Source organism: Myotis yumanensis, unplaced genomic scaffold, assembly GCF_028538775.1.
Source record: "Myotis yumanensis isolate MYYU_CA2020_CCGP unplaced genomic scaffold, mMyoYum1.0.hap1 SCAF_8, whole genome shotgun sequence".
Lineage (NCBI taxonomy): Eukaryota > Metazoa > Chordata > Mammalia > Chiroptera > Vespertilionidae > Myotis > Myotis yumanensis.
In genome coordinates, this window is record NW_027223759.1 from 43,452,545 (window position 1) to 43,480,473 (window position 27,929).

Here is a 27,929-nt window from a genome sequence, read left to right on the forward strand (position 1 = left end):
TGAAAACTACCATTTACATGATTTATTTACATATTCTTATGCCACTATATTTTATAATAACCAGAAGGCAGCCTGATATAGCTAGTGGAAAGGGGACTCACTGGGTGGGCACTAACAGGGGACTAATACTAGAACTCAGTTCCTGGGTATGCCACTTATTAGCTGTGTGACACTGGGCAAGTTCAGTTCTCCAAACCTTAGTGTTCCTCTTTTTTAAAATAGAGGCTGGGTCTCTGGATTGTTCGAGTTAGATGACAAAATCTATGGAATGGGCCTAGTCCAGTTTCTGGAAATGGTAAACTATGAAGAAAAGTTGGTTTCTCACCCTTAAGGGCCAAACATAATTATTTTTTAAAACTACTTTTTAAAAATTTTAAAGGGAACTCCCCATTTGCTCTACCAGGCCCCTGTTATTGCCCTCTATCAGGAAGCATAGCTCTTGCCATTTGCAGGACTGCCAGCTGCCTCGGTCCCGGGCGGCAGAATGGGGCTCCCCTGGCATTGGCACTGCCCTGCAGCCTGCACAGTAGCACATTCTCTGCCTCTCTGCAATTCCATGAACTGTGCTTTAGCTGCTTGATCAGTCATCAGGAAGCAAATATTATTCCCTTGGTGTTGGATAGAAAGTGTTGGGCTATAAATTAAAACTCAGCATGCAAGATGAATGCTCAGATTAAGGTTCTAATATTCAGGCTTCTGTTGAAAATGATGTTTTGGTTGCAAAGCATAAATTAAGATATTAATAAGTAAAATACTAATATCAACCTGTTGTGATTTTATGTACTTGAGAAAATTTTTCATGTATATTAGCCTCTTTTCTAATTTTTTTTTCTAGTTTTTATATGAAAATCTAATGTATATTCATTTGTGGTTAAATGTTTTAAGATTTTTGTCACCTATTCTTTATTTCATCTTGATTTTCTTTTTTTTAAATTTGTTTATTGGTGAAAGTATAACAGATGTCCCCTTTTTTCTCCATTTACCCCCTCTACCCTGCACCCACCCCTCCCAGGCCTTCACCATGCTATTGTCTGTGTCCATGGGCTATGCATATATGCATATAAGTTTCCCAGTCATTTCATCTTGATTTTCATCCACTGTTTCCTTTTGTCAAGCACTTTGGGTTTTACAGCTTGACTGATGCTTCTGAACAGATTCATATTGTCTAATGCACATTTGTATGAAAATGTACAGAATTCATTTGGTGTGTTTTTTTACATTTATTTCCCTTGTTTATTTGTTTTTACTTGAGACACCCCATATTTGCATTAGGAAGACCATTTTAATACATTTTAAAAATCTTAGATTTGTAACAAGACAGATCTCAATTATTCTTCCCTTGCTTCCTAATGCAGCAAGTTGCTGACATATCATCAGTAAATCTGTCTTGGCTGCTGAGGGCAAGAAGAAAGGCTATTCATGAGCAGTGTGATAAGCAGAAAATACAAAGTTGATTTGAGTAGTTTAGTTAAAATTGTCCTTCTTAAGGAGCTTGTAAAAATATTATTTAATGTTTCTGAGATAAATTATTTATAACTTTGAGTATAACTTACTAAATATATATAATATTCAACTGTCTACAGAATGTATCTGATCATAAAAGGCCATCCTCCTATATAATAAAAGGCTAATATGCAAATCGGCCAAATGGCAGAACGACCAGTCACTATGATGCACACTGACCACCCGAGGGCAGACACTCAACGCAGGAGCTGTCCCCTGGTGGTCAGTGTGCTCCCACAGTGGGGGCACCACTCAGTCAGAAGCCCTGAGCCGGGCGCATGGCTGGAAAGTGCAGTGGCTCCCCGGTAGCACTAAGGATGTCCGACTGCTGGCCTCGGAGCAGGCCTAAGCCGTCAGTCAGACATCCCCCGAGGGTCCCCGGACTGTGAGAGGATGGAGGCCAGGCTGAGAAACCCGAGTGCATGAATTTCATGCACCGGGCCTCTAGTCTACTCTAAAAAGAATATTTATTTGTAGATGAATTTACATTATCTGAGTGGGTTTTGTTGGTTTAAGCATTTCCGTTTTCACAGGCATTATTGGCATTTTTTCTCCAGTGGGTCTTTCTAGGGTTAGGTGAGTTAAACCCATTATACTCATAACAGTGTCATTCCTGCCACAGTTTTAACTATCATGCTGTCTTTCCCTGTCTCCTCCTATTTTTCCTTGCTTGTCTTCTATCATGCAGTGCTGATACCAAGTTTACAGACCATATGGGTGAATCATTCCTTTGACATACAGGTGTGGTGCAAAGACTTCGGCTGGGACCTTCTGTGGCTGTGACCTGGTGAACTGGCTAATTGAAGTTGGCCTCGCCTCTGACCGTGGTGAAGCTGTTATATATGGAGACAGACTGGTGCAAGGAGGAGTCATCCAACACATCACCAATGACTATGAATTTCGGGATGAGTACTTGTTTTACAGATTTCTTCAAAAGAGCCCTGAACAGAGTCCTCCTGCTATTAATGCAACCACAACCCAGCAGGAAAGATATAAAGCAATTGAGCATTCATCTCTATCCCCTAAGACCTAAGTTATGAAGGAGAGAACCTCACATGAAGTTGTATCAAGCCCCAGATCTGTTCTCTGACCCTCAGGTGCCTCCTCTGTGAAATTTGATGTTTTCCCACCCCATGCTAACATTCTGTGATTTTATGTGTATATAAAACACACAGGAAACTGACTTTAGGAAAAATAAAAAATTAAAGTTCTGAATGTATATAATAACTGTTAATTATTTAAAACTAATTATGCCAACATTTTAAAACATTGCTTCCTACAGCTGTTTGCTATAATTTCAAAATCAATATCCAATTTACTATTCCTTTAAATTGCCAAATTTGGCAGGTATATTGCTAGTAGAAAATGGACTTTAAATTATGACAACTTTGCACGTATTGATAGCACCTCCTAAAAAAGGATTTTGCTGGTTCTAATAAGAGGCCTTCTTATTATATTCTCCCCATTTCCTTGACAAATAGTACTCATTAAAACTGGAAACACTATTTTTTAAGGTTCACCTTCTCTTGCTTTTCTATCCATAATACTAAACTGTGCCATTAGGAGAGCAATAAGAACTTCCATAAATCTTATCATCTACAAAATGCACCAACAGAAGTACAGTTTAATCTTTAACTTTTATGCTAAAAATAATAATTTGAGATTTGTTTAAATTTTATCAACAAAATTATTGCCATGTGATGTATCATTTTTGGCGTTTGCACAAAGCATCACAGTGTGGAAAGCTAACCCTGTTACCTTATTCCTTGTAATTAAAAGGAAGAAAAAAAACTATGTACTTCAAGCCAAGATTTCCAAATTCTAACCTAACATTCTACTTTTACATTTAGAATTTAGTCTTTCTTGTGTCCATGTATAAAAATCAATAAGTTTGAAGATTTCTAAGTGTTGCCCTCAGATAAGCTTTATGTTCCTTCAGTAAATTAAATCTATGCACATGATCTTTGAACCTCTACTTACTAGGTGTCAGTTTTGGTTTAACTTATTTAAAACATGTTTTAAATATTTATTTATCTCATACTTTCAGTGTCTCATATATAAAAATCATTTAGGAAATAATTTATAGGGTTAAGTCATTTAATAAGTACTTTTTAAAAACCTGCATGGAAGCCTAATGTATTTAAAAGTACAGTACAGGCATACCTTGGAGATAGTATGGGTTTGGTTTCAGACCACCAGAATAAGGAAAATATTAAACTGAATCACACAAATGTTTTGTTTCCCAACGCATATAAAAGTTATGTTTACCCTATACTACAGTCTGTTAAGTGTGCGACAGCATTATGTCTGAGAAACAATGCACACACCGTAATTAAATATACTTTATTGCTATAAAATGCTAATCATCATCTGAGCCTTCAGCGAGTTGTAACCTTTTTGCTGGTGGAGGCTCTTACCTTCAATTTGTAAAAAATGCAGTATCTGTGAAGTATAATAAAGCAAAAATCAGTAAAACAAGGTATGCCTGTAAATACATTAGTGTGTGATATTAATCTATAGCAATTTTAAGTTATGATTAGGGAATGAGGATATTTTTCAGGAGAACTGTCTTGCTGCGGAACTTTTTTAAAAAAATATGACCACGATGTAACTCTCAATGCTCAGGAGATAGCATAAAACCTCACTGTTGTGCCAGTAGACTTTTATAGCTACAGCAATAGAGATATTAACTCACATGCATGCAGGCAACTCAAACTCAAGTGGAAAATTTGTTGTGTTTGTAAACAAGTCATACTACACATGTTCTGTTATTTGCACGAGCGGAATCAGCAGCATCTTTTTCCATGAGAGACATTAAAAGAAAGCCAAACAAACAAAACAAAAAACCCTGGGTTAAAATGATCTGCAGTTTCAGAAAAAGAAGGCTTTTAAGAGATGTTTTTAGGATTAAGGATATGTTAATTTTATTAAATTAAAATGTTTGTAACTTTTACTCTCTCACTGACAAAGCAAGTTTCTAAATAAAAATACCTATTTCAACTTGCATTGCCAATGTCTTTTCTTTGAGTAATCTGAATAATGCAGAAGCCATCATAGAGGTATTTTCTATAAGTTTTTAATGTTTTCTTAAATGGGTATCCTAAGATTGTTCCATTCTTCGTCACCCTGTGGGATCTGTGCACAGGCCTTGCTCAGTTATGCACTCAGTAAACTCTTTTTATTGACTCACATATTTCATAATTTTTAACATGCAGGGTCACAGCTGGAAAAATTATGATACAATTTTGATTAAAATCTACCACTTGTATGCTAATCTTCAACATGATCAATTGTTCTTTTTTTTTTAATATATTTTATTGATTCTTTACAGAGAGGAAGGGAGAGAGAGTTAGAAACATCGATGAGAGAGAAACATCGATCAGCTGCCTCCTACACATCTCCTACTGGGGATGTGCCCGCAACCAAGGTACATGCCCCTGACCGGAATCGAATCCGGGACCCTTCAGTCCGCAGGCCAACGCTCTATCCACTGAGCCAAACCGGTTTTGGCCAATTGTTCTTTTCTTTGTTCTCAGTGAATAATTTCATGACTAACTTGTGCTTAAATTTCAATATTTTTAGAATAAGGTCAAGTGTACTTGGCATTTTCAGAATAGCAATTAATGGTAAGTTTCTAAAGAAAAATGGAAAACTATTATTTAACATGTTTCCCATGCAGCAGAATATAGCTCTTAGGTTTTGTCCCTTCATATCTCATATTATGGAAAATACTATATTACTTTAGACCACTGGACATAGATAGTCAAGTGATAAATGATGGTTAGAAACACAGTTCAGGATCAGAAATGTTATCACCATTCTTCAGGAAAAGATAGGATGACAAATTTCTACACGTGGTATGATAAAAGCTAGAAGTAATTAAAAAGAGAAAACATTCACTCTATAGTACCTGTTTTTGGCAAGTTTTATAAGTAGACAGTAATTTTACAAAATTCTAGACTGCATAATTATTTCTAGGGAAAAAATTTTATATTGAAGATTAATATATAAATTAAGGTTTTCATCAAAGATTAAATGAGCTTTCTCTAAAATACTCAGTTTATTAGATTATTTCTTTGATTTATCACATAATTATAAATAATAAACATCATTTAAGGGTTGACCAAAAAAAAAAGCTAAATTTTAGCTACTACATATTTTATTTTTAAGAAACACATGAAATGTAAGAAAATCTTAAGTTTTCTAAAATATACCACAAGGCATTAATGACCCACATAAGTACCAAAGCCCAAATACCACACTGGATTTATAGAGTGAAAGTGTCCTAAATTGTTTTATAAATTAATTTACATAACCTTATAATAATCCTTGTCTTTATCTGGGGAGCTCTTATTCCCATTTTGAATATGGGAAAAGGCAACAGGTTGATCTGAGACTTATCAAAGGCTACCAAGTTGTACAGATTGATTGTCTACCTAATTTTCTTAATTTTACAGATAGAGAAGAGGACTGTATAAATTTCCATCAATACTTGAATGTTCATTTAACAAAATATTTATTGAGCTTGTGCAGACAGAATATTGAACACTGAGCATGCAACTATGGGAAAAAATATGGTTCCTATCCTCATAAAGCTTCTATTTTACTGTGAAAACAGATGTTAAATACATAACAGTTATGATCAGGATCACCTATGGCTCTGAGTATCTGTAACAAGAAACCTGATCTGGTGTGGTGTGGGGAAAACTTCCCCGAGAAAATCATGTTTCAGCGAAACTCTAAAGGATAAAAAGAACTACTTATATAAAAAGGAGCAAATGAAATGAATGGTGGAAGCAGAGAGTACAGACATGATATAAAAACTGGGCACATTCAAGTAACTGAAAATGCAATGTAGCAGAAATTTAAAAAAACAGTGGCTTCCAGTCAAGATAGTGGCTTAGGTAAATGCGATACTAGAATCCTCCCACAACCACATCAGAATTGCAACTAAACTACAAAACAACCATCATTCAGAACTGCCTGAAATCTAGCTGAAGTCCTTCAACTAAGGATTTCAAAAGGAAGCCACATCAAGACTGGTAGGCGGCTGGCCAGAGTTGCTTAGTTGGTTGTTGTTTGAGCATCATTGTCCTATGCACTGAAAGGTTGCCAGTTCAATTCCCAGTCAGGGCACATGTCTGAGTTTTGGGCTCATTCCCTAGTTGGGGCATGTATGGAAGGCAACCAATCAATGTTTCTCTCTCACTCAATCTCTCTCTCTCTTTCTCTCCCCGCCGCGCGCGCCCCCCCCCCCCCCCCCCCGCCTTTCTAAGCATGTCCTCAGGTAAGGGTTTAAAAAAAAGAAGACTGGTAGGCATGGCAAAGATGCTGTATGATTCTAACTATATGATATTCTGCAAAAGGCAAAACTGGAGACAATAAGACCTGTGGTTGCCAGGGGTTAGCGGGAGGGAGGGATGAACAGGTGTAGCACAGAGAATATTTAGAGCAGTGAAACTGCTCTGTATGATACTATAATTGTGGATACATGTCATACATTTGTCCAAGCCCATAAGTGAACCCTAATGTAAACTATGGATTTGGGTGATAATGATGTGTTAATGTAAGTTCAATTATAACAATCATACTACTCTGGTGTGGGACTATGGGGTGGTAGGTCGGAATGGGACAGGAGGATATAGGAACTCTGTACTTTTTGCTTAGTTTTGCTCTAAATCTAAAACTGCTCTAAAAAATAAGGTTGTGGGTTTTTTTAGTTTTAGGAGGGAAATTCATGATTAAATTTGCAGTTTTAACAGATCCCTCTGGCTGCAGTGATTCTTGTGGATGGAGATAAAGAATTAATATGGGTGTAGAAGAACAGTTAACTGCAGTTGTCCAGGAGAGAGATGGCACTCGTTTAGTAGCAGGTGGTGTCAAAAGATAAAGTGAAAATGTGCTGGCCTTAGAGAAATAAGATTAAATTATGTGTCCCTGAATAAATCAATGAACTGCTTACCCTTAGTTCCTTATATACTAAAAAAGAGAAAGGGAGGAAGTATATGGGGTTTGGCCAATGGTCTTCATGATTTAGGGAGAATCTATCACTGAATCACACTTAAGGCAAACAGAATAAACTGAGAACCTGAGGTAGCTATCCTTTCTTTCTTTAATGGCAGTCTTGTATTAAACAAAAACAAAACCAGGCAGATTAAGGTTTTTATGAGAGAACTTTTAAAAAATAATTTCCTGGGTACTCTTTATATATAATGGTCCACTACTTTAGTAACAATCTCCGTTGCAATGATAGTGACTAATAAATAAGATGATATAATCAAAATCCTAAAACGGACATTTTTAGAAACCAATAAATATATAATGTTATTTTGAGTTGGGTTTTTCTATTGTTTACTAGAGGCCCGATGCAGGAAATTCATGCAAGAGTAGGCCTTCATTCCCTCGGCTGCCAGCACTGGCTTCCCTCTGGCATCCAGGACCCGGGCTTCCCTCCAGCCCTGGGCAGACACCCAGGACCCGGGCTTCTCCTCACAGCCCCAGCTTTGTCCTGAAAGTCATCCAGTCTAATTAGCATATTATGCTTTTATTATTATAGATATTTGCAACTTTGACCCTTACTTGGTAATCTCAATGTAACTTTAACAGTTTTATAAACTTTGGGCAGAGATTATTACTCATTTGTAATAAATGTCCACAATATATTATACATTAAAATGTTCATAATACACTAATAATTCTATTTCATTCTTACTATCTCCTTCCTATGTCTGTTTTCACAGAGTGAAAAGATGTAAAGGATGAGAGAAATTTGAGACACAGAAATGGTATCTTCTATCCCATTTCCTAATCTCCCACACAAACTCTTCTAAAATATTAACATGAAATCCTACAAAGGAGTATGGCCAAAAAAATGCTACATAATTATAGCTAAAGGCTCACTGGTCATCCAAATCTTGACAAAGAGCATATCTGAGTTTAATAAAAGTACATTTTCAGAATGAATCTATATAATAAAAGCCTAAGCGACCATTACAGCAGAATGACCGGTCGCTATGATGCACACTGACCACCAGGGGACAGACGCTCAATGCAGGAGCTGCCCCCAGTGGTCAGTGCACTCCCACAGGGGGAGTGCCACTCAGCCAGAAGCCAGGCTCACGACTGGCAAGTGCAGCGGTGGTGGCGGGAGCCTCTCCTGCCTCTGCAGCAGCATTAAGGAGCAGCGAGCTAAGCGGTAAGAAGCAGTGAGCAGGCAGGAAGTAAGGAGCAAGGGCTCCTGGACTGTGAGAGGGACGTCCGACTGCCGGCTTAGGCCCGCTCGCGTGGAGCCAGCAGGTGGACATCCCCCAAGGAGTCCCAGACTGCAAGAGGGTGCAAGCCGGGCTGAGGGACAGCCCCCCTCTCCAGTGCATGAATTTTGTGCACCAGGCCTCTAGTACACTATAATAAGACTTAATGTGTAAATCTGGAACACTTTGTTAGAGCTGGTTAATATTTGCCTGAAGCACACAAAACTTCACCATAGACAGTATTTTTCATTATTAAAGAAAAAATTTCTTTTTTGTAATTGAGGACAATACATAATTATAATAAACTTAAATCCATGCATTATTTTAATGTTTCATGCTTTATGCAGAATTGAATATGTGATTTGTAAAAAGTTATTGTAGTACAAAAAAAATAACACAGGGCAGTACCTGATGTAACAACTGGCTATTCCATAATATATGTGTCTAATTTCGATGTTATTTTCTTTCTTGATATTTCAGCAATTATATGCAATTTTAATAGTCAAGCTATCACTTGAATGCTATTAAAGAATAATCATATCTGCTCACACTAGGTTCATATCATTTACCACGGTGATTGATTCTGACTTTGAGGAAGATTGTTGACCATTTAGATGATAATTAAGAACTGATATTTAACTTATAAATTCGAATTTCATCTTTTGTACACTGAGAAAAAAGATTAACAATTTTATCCACATCAAGATGCTTGTTTTGAAGGATTGATTCCATCTCTTTGAATAGTTCTTTCTCCAGTTTTCTCATGTTCTCCAACATTGTTTTGGCTTTTCCCTAAACAATTAAAAATAACAATAAATGAACACACACAAGTCTAACCAAATTCTAATCAACTTCCATAGACAAGGTTTGTTAATTCTGGTTTCTACTTCTTGTTTGGTTCCCCTCCTCCTATTCTTTAGATATAGAACGAATAAAATTCTTTCGGAGAAAATCATTGTTCCAAAGTTCGAGTTATTTTATTAACCCCAAATTGTTAGTTATTTTTAGTAGAAAAAATAGGAATAATTATGTAGGATTAGTCTATAAACAAGAAACCTAAAAGACAAGTAACAAAATTGTTGAAAATCTGGTATTAATTATGTATGGGAATGCGGCTAAAAGTTGAGGCTGAGATATTTTTATGAATTTGGATCTTCTATATTTAAAAATAATATTATCAGAATAAACAAAGGAAATAGCACAGTAAAGTTCAAGGGAAGGAGCAACTAAAACATAAGAAAATTACTAGAAAGTGAGCATAATTTTTAAATTTTGAACCATTATGGGGCAAAACAGCACAAAATAAAGATACTTAACCTTAACATTGTATACAACTGTTTTTTGAAGAAATTTTATTTCATATCAGTGGAGAAAAAGTACATTTTGCCTATAAATTGTTTTTGAATAATTGGTTACCTCTTTGGAAAACAAAGTTAGAATCTCTATTTTATAGCATATGCAAAAATAAATTCCAGAGGAATTAAAGGACTAAATATTTTTTCAAACATATATACCTACTGGAAGAAAATACAGAAGTTAGAATTATCTTGAGGTGAAGCAGGCCTTTTGAAATCAAGATGCTTTAAAGGAAAAGACTAACAAGTATAACTAACTAAATTTAAAATTTTTGTCTATAAAAAAGTCAAATAAGTAACAAGTTGAGATTAAAAATTTGAAATGTAACAAAGACTTACTATTCACATAGTTTGCCTCTTTGAGGCAGAAGACAAAACAACCAAGAATCAATTGAAAAATAAACCAAGGAAAAGGGTAGGCAAGTCTTTTAAGAGAAAATACTAATGGCCAATAAACATATAAGGAAAACTTCAACCTCATTAGTAATCAACAAATGTAAATTAAAACTGCAAGTAGGACTGACTTTCCCTAAGACACAGAAGTAGTTATTTGCAAAGCCAGGACTAGAACCCAACTCTTTGTCACTTCTACCCTCAAATTGTATTGTCTTTCCACTACCTTTTTTGTCAATCAATATTTCATGCCCATTAAATAAAGCCTAAAATAGTAACAGCTTTTAAAATTTTATTTCGGTATTTCTTGGGAAAATGTCAATCAGCAATTTAGTTTAACAAACATTTAGTAAGTCTACAAAACTCACCTCCCAGAGCAGTATTGAGGGGAAAGGAAGCTGACAACTCTAGAAAACTAACAAAAGCGATGTGGGCAATGAGGAGGCTGCTGGGGAGGAGGAGTGAAGGGGAATCCCTCCAGAGCAGACACTCTTGAAACATATCACTGAGGAACTGGAGTACAGGCAAGAAAAACCAGAGGACTTATCATATTTCACAGTGCTGTGTTGAGTCTGGACAGTAAACCAGGCCCAGGGAGTGGATGACACCTCTGGCCCAGTGGACTGGGCCCTAGTTAGCACACAGTGAACTCCTAGAACAAAATGCTTGCCTTTCACTCCATGCCACCAGGCTACAAAAAAAGTGTTTACTCTGTAGTTTAGAAGTGAAAACAAACCGGGCCCAGATAAAGCAAATAGGAGGTCTCTGCTTTAAGCATAAGCAAGATGGGGGTGGCAGGGAGAGGCATGGCAACTCTGCAAACATGCTAAAGACAAAAGTAAATAAAAAAATAAAAGGAAAAAGCATTTAATTCATTTAATGTAGATAGAATATAAATACATATACCTTGGTAAATTATAGGCAATTATAGGAATTATAGGCAATAAAAATGAGGAGTTGGTGAAAACAGGTGAGAAAAATGTATAAAATGGAGAATCTTTTCCTTCATAGCAGGGAATCTGTTAAAAGCCTTTAGGCAGTCCTTCCATTTCCTTCTAATCTTTTTTTTTTTTTTAATCTTTGAGGAAGAGAGAGAAGAGGGCAAAAGAGGTATGGATATAAAATTATTTATCTATCCATCTATCTATCTGCTCCCCAAAAATACATTTGCTTATTTCTGAAGATAAGATTGTGGTGATATTTTAATCTTCTATAGTCTTCTATAATGCTTACAGTTTAAAATAATAAGCATTTATTATTTTTTAAAAGCTCCAATTAATTATTATTATTTTAAGTCGATGAGGTCTTAAAGCACTTTCAATTAAAATTAATCTGAATCTGTATGCTTAAGAACATTATATAAGAGTCCAGGTTAACTGCCCTCCAGTGGCTTTGTAATTTTGGGTGTGAGATATATAATAAGCAAGCTACTTAAACTCTCTTGAAGTCTTAGATTCCTTCTCAGTAAAATGAAGATAATAATAGTTCCTACCTCACAAAGAGGCTGTGAAGGTTAAATGAAATATTCCATGTAATAGTACTATAGTGCTTGGTGTATAACAGTGCTCAATAACAAGTAGCTACTGATATTATGTTTAATATGCTACATCTCTCTAAAAGATTCACAGCATATTCTTAATCATTATTTTTAACCAAAGATACAAAATAGTAGAGCTCTACCATAGTCAAAGCATCTAAACTATTTTTAAACCTGTTTGTATATGAAGGAGGGAAAGAAAACTAAAATTCAAAATATGGATTGATTGCCCAGCTGATGTGGCTCAGTGGTTGAGCGTCGACCCATGAACCAGGAGATCATGGTTTGATTCCTGGTCAGGGCACATGCCCAGGTTGTGGGCTCAATCCCCAGTAGTGGGTGTGATGTGGCTCAGTGGTTGAGCGTCGACCCATGAACCAGGAGATCATGGTTTGATTCCTGGTCAGGGCACATGCCCAGGTTGTGGGCTCAATCCCCAGTAGTGGGTGTGCAGGAGGCAGCCGATCAACAATTCTCATCATTGGTGTTTCTATCTCTCTCTCCCTCTCCCTTCCTCTCTGAAATCAATAAAAATATTTTTAAAAAGACAAAATATAGATTGATTTATATTTTAAACTATTTGTAATGATAAAACATAGAACATAATCTAATCATACCTCCTTGTTATCTATTACTTTTAATGCCTGTTGATGCTCTTGGTAGAGTGGGTGTCTTCTGTCAGGTTTAGTCTTAAAATGTGGCTTCTTTTTAACTGGGTCTTCAAATTCAAATGTTGGTGAACTGGTGTCCAGTAGTTGTGAAATATTTGGCACAAATATGAAAGGCTTAAAAACAGATCTAGAAGAAAAAATATTTTATTAAATTGTCACCTGGGGAATTTAAAAATATTCAGCATTATTCTAAATCTTGTAAGGTTCCCTCTACTTAGATGTTTCTATTAACTTGTTACATACTAATGAGTTCCGTCATACTAGTTGCAGCCATGCTGTCTTCCCTGGTATACTGGGATCTCCTTTGGGGCGGGGAACGGAGTTTATTTAGTCTTGTATTCCCATGAATTTAACAAAATGCCTGGCATGTAAACAGTGTCAAGTAAAATTATAGTTCATCAGAGTGTAAGAACAATTCTCAATGTTACAGATTGAAGATGAAGATTTTAGATGAAAATTAGCAGCATTATTAATAAGGGGTTCACAGATTTTTCTTGAAAATATCTTTAATAATATAAAAGACTAACACTGAAAGATCGTGAATATAAGATCATTTCTAAATGTAATTTATATTGTTTTGTGAGAGATACTAATGACTTAAATCAAGATAGTCTATACAAATCCTTCTAAACTTGAACTGTATGAATGTATTTTCTAGATATGAGTTCATAAGCAACCATCTAAATCCAGCACACTACATCATTTACTTTTTTTATTAACTCTTAACCATCTAATATTATAATACTGAAATCTGCATAAGAAAACCTTTCTACTCTCTTTTCTTGACAATGTTAAGTATACTTGGGGAAAGAGGATGTAGGGATGACTGTATACAAGAAACTATTAACATTTTTTCCAACAAAAATGAGAACAATTATGACATTTATGCACATATGGAAATGGCGGACGAAAACTTGAACTGAAATGCATCCAAAAATTATTTGTGTATTGGTGTATTAAAAAAAGAAGAAGAAGTAGTCTCACAAAATAATCAACAGACTAAAGATTCTACCCTACCCTCTTACCCCTTGCTGGTTTATAGTATTTTTGTGACTTTACCTCTCAGGATCAGGAGTCCCAGTAAAGAAGTGAATGCAAGGAAAGTTGGAATCTTGAGGTAAAATAGAAACCATGCTTGCAGTGGTCAGGAATTCTCCCTCCATATTAATGCCACTTGGTTTATCTCGGAGAATTTCCATCATTGTTTCAAAAGTTATGTTTCCTAAGAAAATAATTTTGAAAATCATCAAATGTGCATAAATTTGCAGGTTGGTATCCTGCAAATATGAAATGCTTTCTCTACTGATAATATATACAATGAGATATTGGTCTAGGTATAAATTAAGGGATAGACTATAAAACAAACCTTGTATCATAACTGTTAGATTAGACTCATTCCACTGTTGCAAGAAAGATATTTTTAAATATAAAATATCAAACCATTATAACAGGTAAAAATCTATGTAACTGCCTAAGAAGAAGAAATTAATAATACAAAATTAAATTCAATCTCATTGACCTTAAACAATATTTTAAGATGTATTTAGTTAGCAATGAACTGATGCTATCAATATCATCTGAGTCAATCTATTCAGAAAACAAACTATTAAGAAAATAGTGTGCTTAGTTTCCAATACTAGTATTCAAGATGTTCTTTACAAAATAACCAATTATTTTTTCTGTAATAATCTCCTGTGCCTGAAATTAATACTGTTATAGGAAAGTGTGAATTGTAGTCTGAGTAGGAATGGATATGTATGTATGTGTGTGTGTATGTGTATGTGTATGTGTGTGTGTGTGTGTGTGTGTGTGTATATCCAGAGAGAAACTTAAAAGCCAATGTGGAAATCAGTAATCTAAGCTTCACCTTAATAAACTAGAAAAAGAGCAAAATAAGCCCAAAGCAAGCATAAGGAAGGAAATAATAAAAATAAAGCACAAATCAATGAAATTGAAAGCAGAAATAGAGAAAAATCAATGAAACTGAAATCTGGTTCTTTGAAGAGATCATTGAAATTGACAATCCTCTAGATAAACAAATAGTTTGGGAAAACTCTTATCCAGTATCTTTTAAAATATTGCTTTTGCCCCTCAATATTCCTTCTCCTTTTCCTTCTGGGACTTCGACGACACATATGTGAAACCTTTTCACTGAGTCCCATACGCCTCTCACACCTTTGTCTATATTTTCTAAACTTTTATATCTCTGTTTTCATTAAGTTCTTTTCTACTAATCTTCCAGTTTACTATTTTTTCCTTCTATTATGTCTAACTTGTTGTTAAACCAACCTATTTAGTTCTTCATTTGTTATTATTACTTTACAATTCTACTAGAGGCCGAATGCATGAAATTCATGCATAGGTAGGGTCCCTATGCCTGGCCAGTAATCAGGGCTGATCTGTGGGGCGACCGGCGGGGTGGTTGAGGGAGCCCCCACTGGCACCTGCCTTGGTCGGCCTGGCGCAACCCGCTCACTGGCCCAGCCTCTGCTGCTGCCACCGGTCATCTCCCTCTGTGGGGTGACTGGTGGGGTGATCGGGGGGGGGCCCCCTGCTGGCACCCACCTTGGCCAGCCTGGCACCGGCTGCTTGCCAGCCTCACCCCATGCTGCCGCTGCTGGTTGCCTTCCTCTGCGGGGCGACTGGCGGGGTGATCAGCGGGCCTCCGCTGGCACCCGCCTTGGCTGGCTTGGGGTCTGTGGGCTGGGGGCAGCTCCTGTGTTGAGTGTCTGCCCCCTGGTGGTCAGTGCGTGCCGTAATGACCAGTCTTTCTGCCATTCGGTTGATTTGCATATTAGGTTTTTATTATATAGGATTATTTCCATTTTGTTCTCTTTTATAGATTCCAGTACTCTGATGCAATTCTCTTCCTTTTTATCAAATTTTCTTAAACATACAAAACATACCAATTTGAAAGCCTGTGTCTGATAAACCTAATGTGTGATGTTTATTTGTTTTTTTATTGATCTCAGAGAAAGGAAGGGAGAGAGAAAGAAACATGGATGTGAGAACTATCCATCCGTTGCCTCCCACACACACCAACTGGGGATTGAACCCTCAACCTGGGTATGTGCCCTGACCAGGAATCTAACCCACTACCTTCTAGTGTAGGGAATGATGCTAACCAACTGAGCCACACAAGCCAGGGCCCACTGTTTTATAATAGAAAAATTTCAGTTTCTCCATAGTACAGCAATGATTTCAAATTCAAGAAAAGAAATTTATAAATAACTTGTTATAGGAGCAATATCTTTCTGTTAAATTTGAAAAAAAAATTCAGGAGGAAAAAAAGTTGGATATATAAACAAGCCTTAATATTAAAACTAAACAATAAAGCAAAAGCCTACCATCCACACCTAGCAGACACATAGCCGCTATACCTAGGGAGGTTTTAAAGTGATTCAAATCTAAATTCCTTAAGTGGCAAGTTTTAATGAAAACAGTGTCAGAACCATAACACTGTCATAATATAGGTATTATGAAAACGTTTTCTGTATTCAAAACCTACAATTCTCAAAATGAAAGGAGGATTTACATGATCACTTGAGTAGGATAGCTATGAGTAATTCACTAGCAAGCATTGAATAAGTATTGAGGCTTCAGTGGCAAGGTTCACGCAAATGAATGCAAAACACAGGGTGCAATTTCACTGCAATTTAAACTAGTTATTTAAAATACATAAGTGAATATAGATACAATTTGGATATACATGCAGCACAGTTAATAGCTATCAGTCAGGGACAGTTGGAAAGAAGAGAGGTAAGCTCTTCCATCTAGAAAAATCATAGGAAAAAATTAACCATAATGTACAAGTAGACAATTTCCTATAAAAGTACTGGAAAGACATTCTTTTGGCAAAGCACAAAAAGCTGAGCTGAAATTCAAACTTGGGAGGAAAAAATAAGTTTCATGTCTGATGCACCTATTACTATCATCATATATACATTTTAAATATATTATTCAGTTATTTTATAGTTAAGTAAAACAGAATCAATTATTATGATGCAGTAACTAAATAATTTGTAATTGTTTCTACTTTTTCTTCCTTTTGTTTAATTACCATAAACCTTAGGTTTCTTGACATTTGCCTCTCTACTCTAATTATGTGTTGTTCTTCATTTTTTAAAAAAGGCCTGCTAATTTTATGTCCTGAGGATTTCAGTTTATTGCCAAAAAAGTACACAACAGTAATCTTTGTTAAACTATCTACAAATTATAATTTAATTAAATCCTTTTAAAATTTAATCAAAACATTAGGTATACACAACAAACTAGTGCAAGACTAGGTGCTGAAAGGAACATAAGGACAAGAAAGAGTCCATTTTTTTTAAGTTTCATAATTTGTAAAATGGCAATAATACCTACTTCACACAGTTGCTTAAAGATGATAATATATTCACTTAGCACAGTGTCTAGCCCTTATATATGCTTTTAACAAATGGAAGTAGGTGTTGGTGCAATTGCTATGCCTGTCTCTACTTTTACAATAATAAATTTTTTAAAAATATATTTTATTGATTTTTTACAGAGAGGAAGGGAGAGTGACAGAGAGCTAGAAATATCAATGAGAGAGAAACATCGATCAGCTGCCTCCTGCATACCCCCCAACTGAGGATGTGCCCGCAACCAAGGCACATGCCCTTGAGAGGAATCAAACCTGGGACCCTTCAGTCCGCAGGCCGACGCTCTATCCACTGAGCCAAACCGGTTAGGGTTATAATAATAAATTTAAAATTAGAATTAGAACAACATATTTTAGCATTTTCTACACAGCTATCCACATGAGAAAAAGATAGTTTATATAACTTATAAAATGATAAGCTAACATTTAGAAACTTTATAGAAAACTTTTCAAATGATAAGACATTCTTCTGGAAATTAAAATATAAGTAAGATATTAAATACTTTAAAAACAATTGTGTTAAAGCATTCTGAAAACATTCTGTCACAAATTTTTTTTCTGTCATACCAAATAACTAATATATCATTAATTTGTTTAATGAATTTCTGGAAAGCAACTATCAATCACTGACTGGTCTATCTCTGAGTAGTTGCTTTCTGATTGATTTATAGAACTGGTTTATCCTTCAAGTGAAGGAGGATATATCACATTTTCTCATTAGTGAACTAACCCTTTTAGCAGTTATCCGCCACCCAGTAATCTTCTTAAATAGAAGTTATTTTTCTGGAATTTAAGGTAACAAAGGGACAAAGAAATTATTGAAATTATTTTTTAAGAGTTAGTAGTGCCGAAACCGGTTTGGCTCAGTGGATAGAGCGTCGGCCTGTGGACTGAAAGGTCCCAGGTTCAATTCCGGTCAAGGGCATGTACCTGGGTTGCGGGCACATCCCCGGTGGGAGATGTGCAGGAGGCAGCTGATCGAAGTTTCTCTCTCTCATCGATGTTTCTGACTCTCTGTCTCTCTCCCTTCCTCTCTGTAAAAAATCAATAAAAATATATTTTAAAAAAAAAAGAGTCAGTAGTAACGGAATATAAAAATGGGGAAATATGTATTAACTAGAGGCCCAGTACACAAATTCGTGCATGGGTGGGTCCCTCGGCCTGGGTGGCAATCAGGGCCGATCAGGGCCATCATCTCTGGAAGAATGATACGGAATTGCCTCTGGGAAAAGAAATGATATCTAGGGACAGGGTAAGAGGGAGAGACTTCACTGCATACTCTTATGGACCTCTGAATTTTTAATCATGTGCATATATTTATATTTACAAGTAAAACAATGCCATAGAATATTAAATGGCATGGGAAGGAGTTCTGCTTTAATTTGGCTGAGTAAACTCCCACCAGATCAGCCCTCCCTCAAATAACTATACACTCAGAATAAAATGCAGAAAAACAACTACCTGACGGCTCTTCAGAGCAAACAAAAGCAGAAAAATTCTGGAGGGAAGGTGACATTTGGAAGATGAGATAATGCGCAGGGTGTTTCCCTTTTCTGTTACAGCTTTGGCCCACAGTCAATGCTGTGCAATACTGGGCAGGGAGCCATGGAAAACTTAGTCTTTGTGGCCTGAAGATCCAGAGGGCAGCCACAGGCACTAGGAAGTGAAGGGGGAATACCATCAAGGTGAAAGTTAAAGAGAGGAACCACCAAATTCTGTGTAAAAAACTCTGCCCACATCTCACCTGATCTGTGTAGGGCAGATCAGCTGAAAATAAAAGAACTGAACTGAAATTTGAGCTGCTGACTAGGGGATAAAGTTAGCAGGTTGAGAACAAGCAAACTGTCTGCTAAATCAAGACTGACTTCTGCCCTGGTCAGTATCACTCAGTAGGTTGGGTGTCATCCCAGACACAGAAAGGCTTGGGGTTCGATTCCCAGTCAGGGCACATGCCCAGGTTGCAGGTTCAATCCCCGGTAGGAAGTAACAGATCAAGGTTTTGCTCTTGCATCAATGTTTCTCTCTCCCCCTCTCCCTTCCTCTCTCTCTAACAATCAATAAAGAATATTTTTTTAAAATTCAATATATGAATAAATAGGAAAATGTGATCCAAAACCAGAAGAAAAACAAAAACAGAAACAGACCCATAAATTACAGAGATAATGGAGTTTGCAAACCAAGATGCTAAAACAGTTATTATAAATATGCTGAATATGTTCAAAGGTTTCAAGAAAAATGAAAATGATTAATGTAATGGGAGATATATAAAAAGAACCAAATAAAATATGTAGAGATGAAAACTACAATATCTGAAATGAAAATGTCACCACATGAGATTAACAGCAGGTTAGATAATGCAGATGAATATATCAGTTAACTTCAGGACTCAACAATAGAGATTATCTATAGTAAATATAGAAACTACAACCATTCATCTAAATACCCATGAAGCTTAAATGTTTTCAATGGCAACTACATACAGAGTCATTATAGCAGGTTTACTATCTGGATGGAAAATCTGAATAAAATACTAAATATTTGTCATATCAAATATTCTCATAGAGAATATTGAGATATAGGTATGCTGGAATCCTGTGTGGTTTACTGCTTCCAAACCAGTGCTTGTTTCTCAGGATAGCACAGGTAGCCCCTGCTGTGCCTACAAAAATATATGTAGCTCAGCGTTCAATCTCTCACAAGAGACTTGTTGACCCAAAGGTGAGACAGCAGACAGCACAATTCCAGTCTAGAACTCTGGGCAGGGAGCAGAGTAGCATTTTTCATACTATAATTTTGGTAAGGAGTCCAGTTCCTGCTCTCCAAATGGGTCTTTCACTTACACACCTGCATTCTCATAGATGATAAAACTAGCCTCTAAGGCTTATACCTGGTCCAGAATCCCCACCTTGAACACAGAGAGGAAGAGTACTGTATGGGAATAAGACATCTCAAATCTTGCTAACATAATGGGTTCTCCCCTCATTTTTGGTACCTAGTGATTTCTTCTTCTTGTGTGTGAACTTAGCTATATATGTTTTTAATATTTAAATATTTTATTCAGCCTTTCTAGAGTTTTGGAATGGAAATTCTTAATCTGCTCAGTTTGTCTTTTTGACCAGTTCTAGATATAACTTTTGTCATAAAAATAACCAATAATAGTACCATCAAAGATAAATGAAAGAAGCAATAGTTATAGTCCAAAAACTCTGTCTCCATGTTTCGGTGAACTCTGAGAGGTAAAGTAATTCTAAGTTGGATTAAGAACATTGGTATGAACTGGAAAAAGGGTCTAAGGATTACAAATCTGAACTTGTTCTTCAAAAAAAATCATTGCTCTCTCATAAATTTATAACACTTCACTCATCTTAAAAAATAGCTTATAATATCATAATGTTTTTAGTTTAAAATTACATCTTTACTAAGGATGATTTCTCAAAAAATATTTTATTATACCTACACAAAAATATAATTTTTCATTTTGATATTATTTAAATGATAAAATTACCTTTGTGTTTATTCAGAAGTTTGTAGCCTTCACAGTATCTTCCTGGTGAAATTGTCATCTTGGTTGTGTCAATATAAGAATATGTCGCCGCAAAATCAAACTCCTTTTTACCATCCCACCAACCTTTCCGCTTAGCATAGTTTCTCATGTCTGGGTGTTCCCGATCAATCTTGGTCGTTATAGAAAGCTGATTAGAAATATTACGAACTCCCTCTTTTTTCAAAGAAGAAGAGGTGAAGGGAAAAGAAAAGTGGTATTTAATATAATGTAGCTATCTGTATATAATGATTCATAATCACAATTTAAATGTAAATATAGTCTTCAAAATTTGTACCATATGCATCTATTACATATTCAAAAAGATAAATTGCTTTTTAAATTAAACTTTTTATTTTTGAGATATAGATTCACATGCAGTTGTCACAATAGACAGATCCTGTGTATACTTTACCCAGTTCCCCACAATGTAACTTTTTGTATAATATTACAACCAAAATACTGGTACTGATAAAGTCAAGATGTAGAATATTTTCATCACCAAAAGGATCACTCAAGTTGCCCTTTTATAGCCACACTCACTTGTCTCCCATCCCCAGCATCTCATTAACCCCAGGCAACCACTAGTTTGTTATCCATTTCTACAACTGTCATTTAAGAATCTATAATAATAAAAGCATAATATGCTAATTAGACCAGACAGCCAAATGACCTTCCTGATGTCCTTCCGGATGACCTTCCAAACGAAGCCGGGGCTGTGAGGGCCAAGCCCCTTGCACAAATTTCGTGCATCGGGCTTCTAGTGTTACATAAGTAGAATCATATAGTATATAACTTTTTGGTTTTTTTCATTCAGTATAATTCTCTAAAGATTCATACATGTATCAACAGTTCATTACTTTTTATTGCTGAGTAGTATTCTATAGTATGTACATATGACAGTTTATTTAGCCATTCACAAGTTAAAGGACATCTGTTTGGGGCTGTCATGGAAAAAGCTGCTATAAATATTCATGTATAGGTTCTTGTGTGAATGTAAGTTTTTATTTCTCTGGGACAAATGCACAACATTTCAATTGCTAGGTTTTATGATAGTTTCATGTTTAGATTTTTTTAAACTTCCAAACTGTTACCCAGAGTAGCTGTACATCCTTACTAGCAATGTATCAGTGATCCAGTCTCCACATTCTCACCAGCATTTAGTGGTGTCATTTTTTATTTTAGTCATTCTGACAGGGGTATAGTAATATCTCATTGTGATTTTAGTTTCCCTTTCCTAATGGATAATGATACTGAACATCATTTTACATGTTTTTTTCCCCATGTGTTTTTTTGACATCTGCATATCCCTTTAGATGAAATGTCTCTTCATGTCTTTTGCCCATTTTTTCTAATTGGATTTTTTTTTTTACTGTTGGCTTTTGAGACTTTTTTATATATTTTAGTATTAATTAGTTTTTGAAAAATAGTCATAAAGAAGTTTAGAACAGAAATATATAAGTCTTCCAAAAATAGCATGGCACTAAGTTAAACAAAATGTTCAACTAAAATACAAAATAGACAAAATAATAAAAGCCTGTGCTAAAGAGATCATAATGAATGAAATATATCATGATAAATGAAAATTGATAGTGTTTTAGACAGATTTAGAATTACAGTCTGCCAAGCAGAAATCAATTAAATTACTCTAATACAGCCATACTTGAGCTATTCTCTCCACAAAAACTAGACTTAAGTCAGGATAAAACAAATATAGAAAAGAGTTTTCCATCTAATAGCTAATTCCCTAGTTTAACTCTTTAGTCTTGGGATCATTTAGTAAGGAAGAGAAACCAGTGGGCAAAGTTATTTTAGAGCTGGATAATTAAACCCAATGATACTGTTCACATTGGATGGCTTGCTGGGCCCACCTTTTTCAAAAGAATACATTTATTCATTTCTCTCTTGCAAGTGGCACAGTTAATAAAATAAAAAGTGCTTAATGGTACAATCAGGCCAATTATTACAATAAGAAAAATAGTCTAAATTCAATTATATGTACTGTTTTTTTTACTGTTGTATTAGTAAACATACATACAAAAATATAAAATGTCCATCAAAAACTGGCAATGATTTGAAAAATAACATCCAAATCCTCCTAAGCTTGAGGCTACCTTCGTACAGCCTTTCTGAACTCCTCTGGCTCACTGTGACTTTCACTTTCTCCAAATGTTTACAGTATCTATGTGTTTGTATCATTCATACACCATTTAATATTTTCACATGTGTATCTTATCTCCCTTGTAAAACCATGAGATCCAGGACGTAAGTGCACAAGAAGTATGTGATCACACTTGAGCACAGACTGTACTCTAATGAAAGAACACTGAATGGAGAGTCAGGATGGAAAGATTTAAATTCTAAGTTTTTCATTCACTACCTTGAGTAATTCACCTATCTGCATTTTCTCACTTGAAAAATGAGAGGAATATATGTTCATAGAGAAACCATGGAAAACAAAGCAAAGCATTTTAAGACAATTAAATTGTGTTCTTTTACTATGATAATGCTTTACTATTGTATCAACATTTTCTTTCTAACCACTAGCCACAGACATCCATGTCCACCCTACTACCACTCCCCTTTTTCACCTTCATACCCACACATTATGAAATTTTGGAATTCAACCCAAAGTTAAAAGAGAGAAAATGGTAAGAGATTATTAAAAAGTGGAAAACACTATAAAACAGCCAAGAGCTACTGTATAGAAAATATATAGAGGTTATTTAAAATTTATATTACATCTATGGAAAAAAGACAACATCACTGTTTTCTCCCTTTCAAGAAAGCTCTTTGTAGTGCTCTTTCATTGTGTGTCTTTAAAATTGTTTCATTTCTCCTGTAGTTCAACCCTTCATTGCACTGAATTATAAATCTTGAAAGACAATTACATGCAACTTCTGCAATTAAGGGAGAATTTATTAATTGTAAAACAAATGAGGAAAAGTTATCCATACCTTGTACTTTTTCTGCTGCCCAGTACTTCCCTGCAGTCTCCAGAATCCAGGCTTCATTCCTATCAGCTATCAGGAAACTGTTGTGATAGCTAAATGCCATACCATCCTCTGAACAATTTCCACCCTGGCCATATTTTTCTAATAAATCAACAATGACGTCGAGAGCTTTTTCAGCTGTATCAGCTCTTTCAAGGCCAAGTCTAAAATAAAAATATTAAAGTTCTCAGGTTAAAATAAATTTCCATTGTTTTGCTTAAATAATTTCATGCACATGAGATTTTGTGGTTGTATTCAAATAAAAATTATTTCAAGTTAACAGGTAAACTGAAATCCAACTTCAAAACTATTCCTCCTGAAGTCAGTTTGGAATTGAAAACAATGATTTTGGAGTCAAACAGATCAATGTTCAAATTCCAAGTTGGTAATTTATTGGCAAGTTACTTGATCTCTGATCCTCAGGTATCTCATCTGAAGTTACTGTGAGAATTAGTTATGGTCTGACAAAATATGTTAGGTACTTCCAATGAATCATGTATATCAATTCTTAGCCTCTTCCAATTAATGATATTTGAGAGTCTTTACACTACATGCTAGTACTTTAAAGCATTTCTGACACACACTATAAAGTATCAAAGTTCAAACAAAAGAAAAAATAGAAAAATAAAATATGTAAGAGTTACACCAAAATTTAAATTTTAGACAAGTTCTATAGTGCAAAAAATACAACAGAAAAATAACCTGACAAGGTCCATGCCTAGTAGCGCCTCTTCATCACAAACTTCTTCTCTTCCCCAAACAGCTTCATTCCCAATGCAAACTCCATGTTCATTGGCTCCCATTTCTGCGCCCCACAACCAAGCTGGGCGACTGAGAACAACAGCATATGTTTCAGGGACTTGATCGATTTCTATGTAAGTACACTGTAAAGAGAGTCATAGCAACAACCATAAAACCAAAAACATATAAGTTGTCCAAGTCCAGGATCTTAAAAATCAACCAGAAAATACGACCATGACACAAATGAAGTATAACTAAATGGTAATTTTCAATAATCATATTCAGAATTGACCCTAAAGTATTTATTCATTCAAATACTTGCTGAGCCTTAGCCAGTTTGGCTCAGTGAATACAGCATCGGCCTGCGGACGGACCAAAGAATCCCGGGTTTAATTCTGGTCAAGGGCACATCCTGGGTTGCAGACTCAATCCCTAGGAGGAGGCAGCCGATCAATGATTCTCTCTCATCATTGATGTTTTTATCTCTCTCTCTCTCCCTTCTTCTCTGAAATCAATAAAAATGTATTTTAAAAAAAACACTTGCTGAGTATCTTCTATTATAAAGCACTCTGCTAAGAAATGCATCAGTTACAGATTTTGTTTTCAAGAAACTAAGACTTGTACATTAACTAAGGTACAACAAAATACAGGGGGACATAAAGAAAAATGAAGATGGGGGGCTACAGAAGCTCAGGAGAGAGATAGTTTCTAATTGTGAAAACTCTAAATATTTTATAAAGGAGGATGTATGTGATTTGAAGCTGAAGGAAGCAGTTTTCAATCCTAATGTACAGTCTTTCTTGGTTAGTGATATAGGTCCCGTATGGTAGCCCTTATACACAGGGTATTGCCATAAAAGCCTACCCATCTATTATGTCCACAGCAGTGAAAAGAATGAGAACCACTAGTTTACAGGATAGGCTAGACTTAAGTATGAAGAGACAAAAGTGGAAATGGACCCAAAATTAATTAATAGTAGCAGCAAAAGAAAAACTGGCCTAGTATACAGAATACATCTAGCATTTAATATATTTTAGTATTAGAATATCAATGAACTCTAAAAAATATGCTAACAATTAAAGCACAAAGTAAAACTTTTAAAGGTCCATGCTGAATAGATTTATTTAATTAAAATTTTTAAAGAACGCTTTAATTAATGTGTATTCTACCAAATGACTACATAAAATTCATGTTGCTAGTGTTATCACTGGGTCCAATAAAAATTTTATTCCCAGATAATAAAATTGTTATTCCAGAATCTGAATGACTCTTCCTATTCTACACCAATCAGAATCCTTGTTGTCCATCAAACTCCAGCTGAAACCCCAACTCCTAGTGAAGCCTTCCTTCATCCCTAGACTGAATTAATTGTTCTTCCTCCACTGCTGTCACAGCTTGCTGCTCTTTTATTTTATATCTAGACCATCATACTTTATAATGGGGTTAGCTGCAGCATCCGCATCCGACTCCTCTACTAAATCCTAAGCTTGACTGCAGGGTTTTTAAAAAAATTTAAAAATTTGATTTTAGAGAGAGATGAAGGGAGAGGGAAAAGAGAGAGATGTGAAAGAGAAACATCGATTGGTTGCCTCCTGCATGCACGATGACCGGGGGATTGAACCTGCAACCTAAGTATGTGCCCTGACAGAGAATCAATCTGGTGACTTTCCAGTATACAGGATGAAAGTCAACCAACTGAGCCACACCAGCCAGCAGGTTTTAAATCCCTACCCTATTTAACAGGTCTACACATAGTAAGCAAATAAAATTAACAATTATTATTATTGTTATTTCAGCTTCCTCCAAATCACAAAAGACCAGCAGTCTACTTTTGATGCAAATTATTTTTCAAATTTCAATTCTTGAATTTTTAACATCTATAATATCTGCCAAATAGCTAGCTTATGACAAAAAAAAAACTGTTTATGATATTTTTAAAGAAACATATTGCTGACAAAATATGTATTTCACCTACCTTAAGATGTCCTCTCAGGTTATCGTGAACTGCAGCAGGAAAATAAACTACCTCTTGTACTTCATCACAGAGTCTATCTGAATTTTTTCCAAAAATAATCCTATTTTGCACTGTTGCTGGAGGTAATGCCACAAAAGTGTCACAGGAACAAGGTTCCATTTTTTTAAACTGAAAATCATATAGAAGATTCAAAATAAGAAGGAAAAAGCATTTTTAAGTATATACAAAACAGAAAGTTTTACTTAATGACCAAGGGATACTATTGCCATATCTAATAAAAGCTGTTCATTGAAGTTTTAAACTTCATGTACTGTAGTTAAAAAATCAGTCAGAAAATGACTTGGGAATGAATCTTGCAGCACAAGAGTCAACATGAAAATGTTAATGACAAGTACCTTCTTCTAATCGATCAGTCAGATTTACCCTCTGCCAGTGGTTCTCAACCTTCTGGCCCTTTAAATACAGTTCCTCATGTTGTGACCCAACCATAAAATTACTTTCGTTGCTACTTTATAACTGTAATGTTGCTACTGTTATGAATCGTCATGTAAATATCTGATATGCAGGATGGTCTTAGGCGACCCCTGCGAAAGGGTCGTTCGACCGCCAAAGGGGTCGCGACCCACAGGTTTAGGGGTCTAACAACTCTTACTCCTGAAGTCTTCCCTGAGTCATCTTTGACTATTTCCATATTTGGGAATCCCTGGTTCAAATATATCATAGGGCTATTATGAGAAATTAGTAAGACAATGTGTCAAGTGTTTTTGCACAGTGCATACAACGAAGAAGACACTCAAATGAAAGCTGTTTTTTTCATTCTGCAAACGAGTGCATTCCCCACAGAAGGCACCGCACACACACCCGCAAGAGAAGCTGGTTGGTGGCGCCCCTACAGCAGCCAGGGCCACCCCAAAGCCTGTAGTTTCAAGGGCCATAAAGCGGCACTAGATCTGACTAAGGGGTTGTACGGGAACCTAAGGAAACGAGCAGCCTCGTTAGCAAGGACCTCGCGAGCCCATTTCGAGGGGGAGCCGCAGGGGCTTACTGTGCATTTATCACTCAACAAATGTTTACTGAACATCTTTCTGCCCCGTGGCGACAAAACACACAGTCCTCGCTCTCGTAGCGTCGACACCCTATTTAAAAGCTTTCGTTCACCAACTGCTTTCGGAAACCTCCGCACGAACGGGCTACACATGGTGAGAATTCCTATTCCCATAACACAGATGAGAAAATCGGTGCAGAAAAGTTTAACTCGAGTCCGAGTTCCCGGGGTAAACAAAGGGCTCGAACTTCAAACACGTCTTGTAGAAGAGCCGCCGCACAGGGCGCACTCCGCGCCCCGTCGGGGGCGTTGAAACGGCGGCGGCGCAGCTGTGCCCCGGCCCCCAGCGGCCCGGGATCCCACCCGGGCCATCTCTCCCGTCTCCCCCACTTCCCACTTCTCCTACCTGCGCTCCTCCCCCGTGCACGCCCCTCACCTGGCCTCCGGGCAAAGTGAAAAGGGAGGGGGCGATCAGCGTCCGGGAGAGGCATTAGTTGCCGGAAGCCGTCACCTCTGACCCCGG

General features: G+C 36.2%; 2 protein-coding genes across 6 annotated transcripts in view; one reads left to right on the forward strand and one right to left on the reverse strand.

Moving 5' to 3' along the window:
* GPR155 (G protein-coupled receptor 155) overlaps positions 1–4,503 on the forward strand; it is a 43,768-nt gene extending 39,265 nt beyond the window's left edge. For 3 of the 5 annotated variants that reach the window (XM_070422725.1, XM_070422727.1, XM_070422726.1), the window contains one exon: positions 2,245–4,503. In XM_070422725.1, the coding sequence (XP_070278826.1) occupies positions 2,245–2,536 (292 nt within the window). In that variant the 3' untranslated portion in view covers positions 2,537–4,503. The other 2 variants (XM_070422729.1, XM_070422728.1) reach the window with 2 other exon arrangements.
* Positions 4,504–7,597: 3,094 nt separating this feature from the next.
* Positions 7,598–27,909, reverse strand: SCRN3 (secernin 3). Its single transcript, XM_070422730.1, has 8 exons — positions 27,813–27,909; positions 26,362–26,529; positions 24,348–24,529; positions 23,610–23,809; positions 20,617–20,829; positions 13,769–13,931; positions 12,656–12,836; positions 7,598–9,545 (listed from the first exon to the last, which is right to left on the reverse strand). The coding sequence occupies exons 2-8, from the start codon at positions 26,518–26,520 to the stop codon at positions 9,375–9,377; spliced, it is 1,269 nt and encodes a 422-aa protein (XP_070278831.1). The 5' UTR covers positions 26,521–26,529; positions 27,813–27,909; the 3' UTR covers positions 7,598–9,374.
* Between the last annotated feature and the right edge of the window lie 20 nt (positions 27,910–27,929).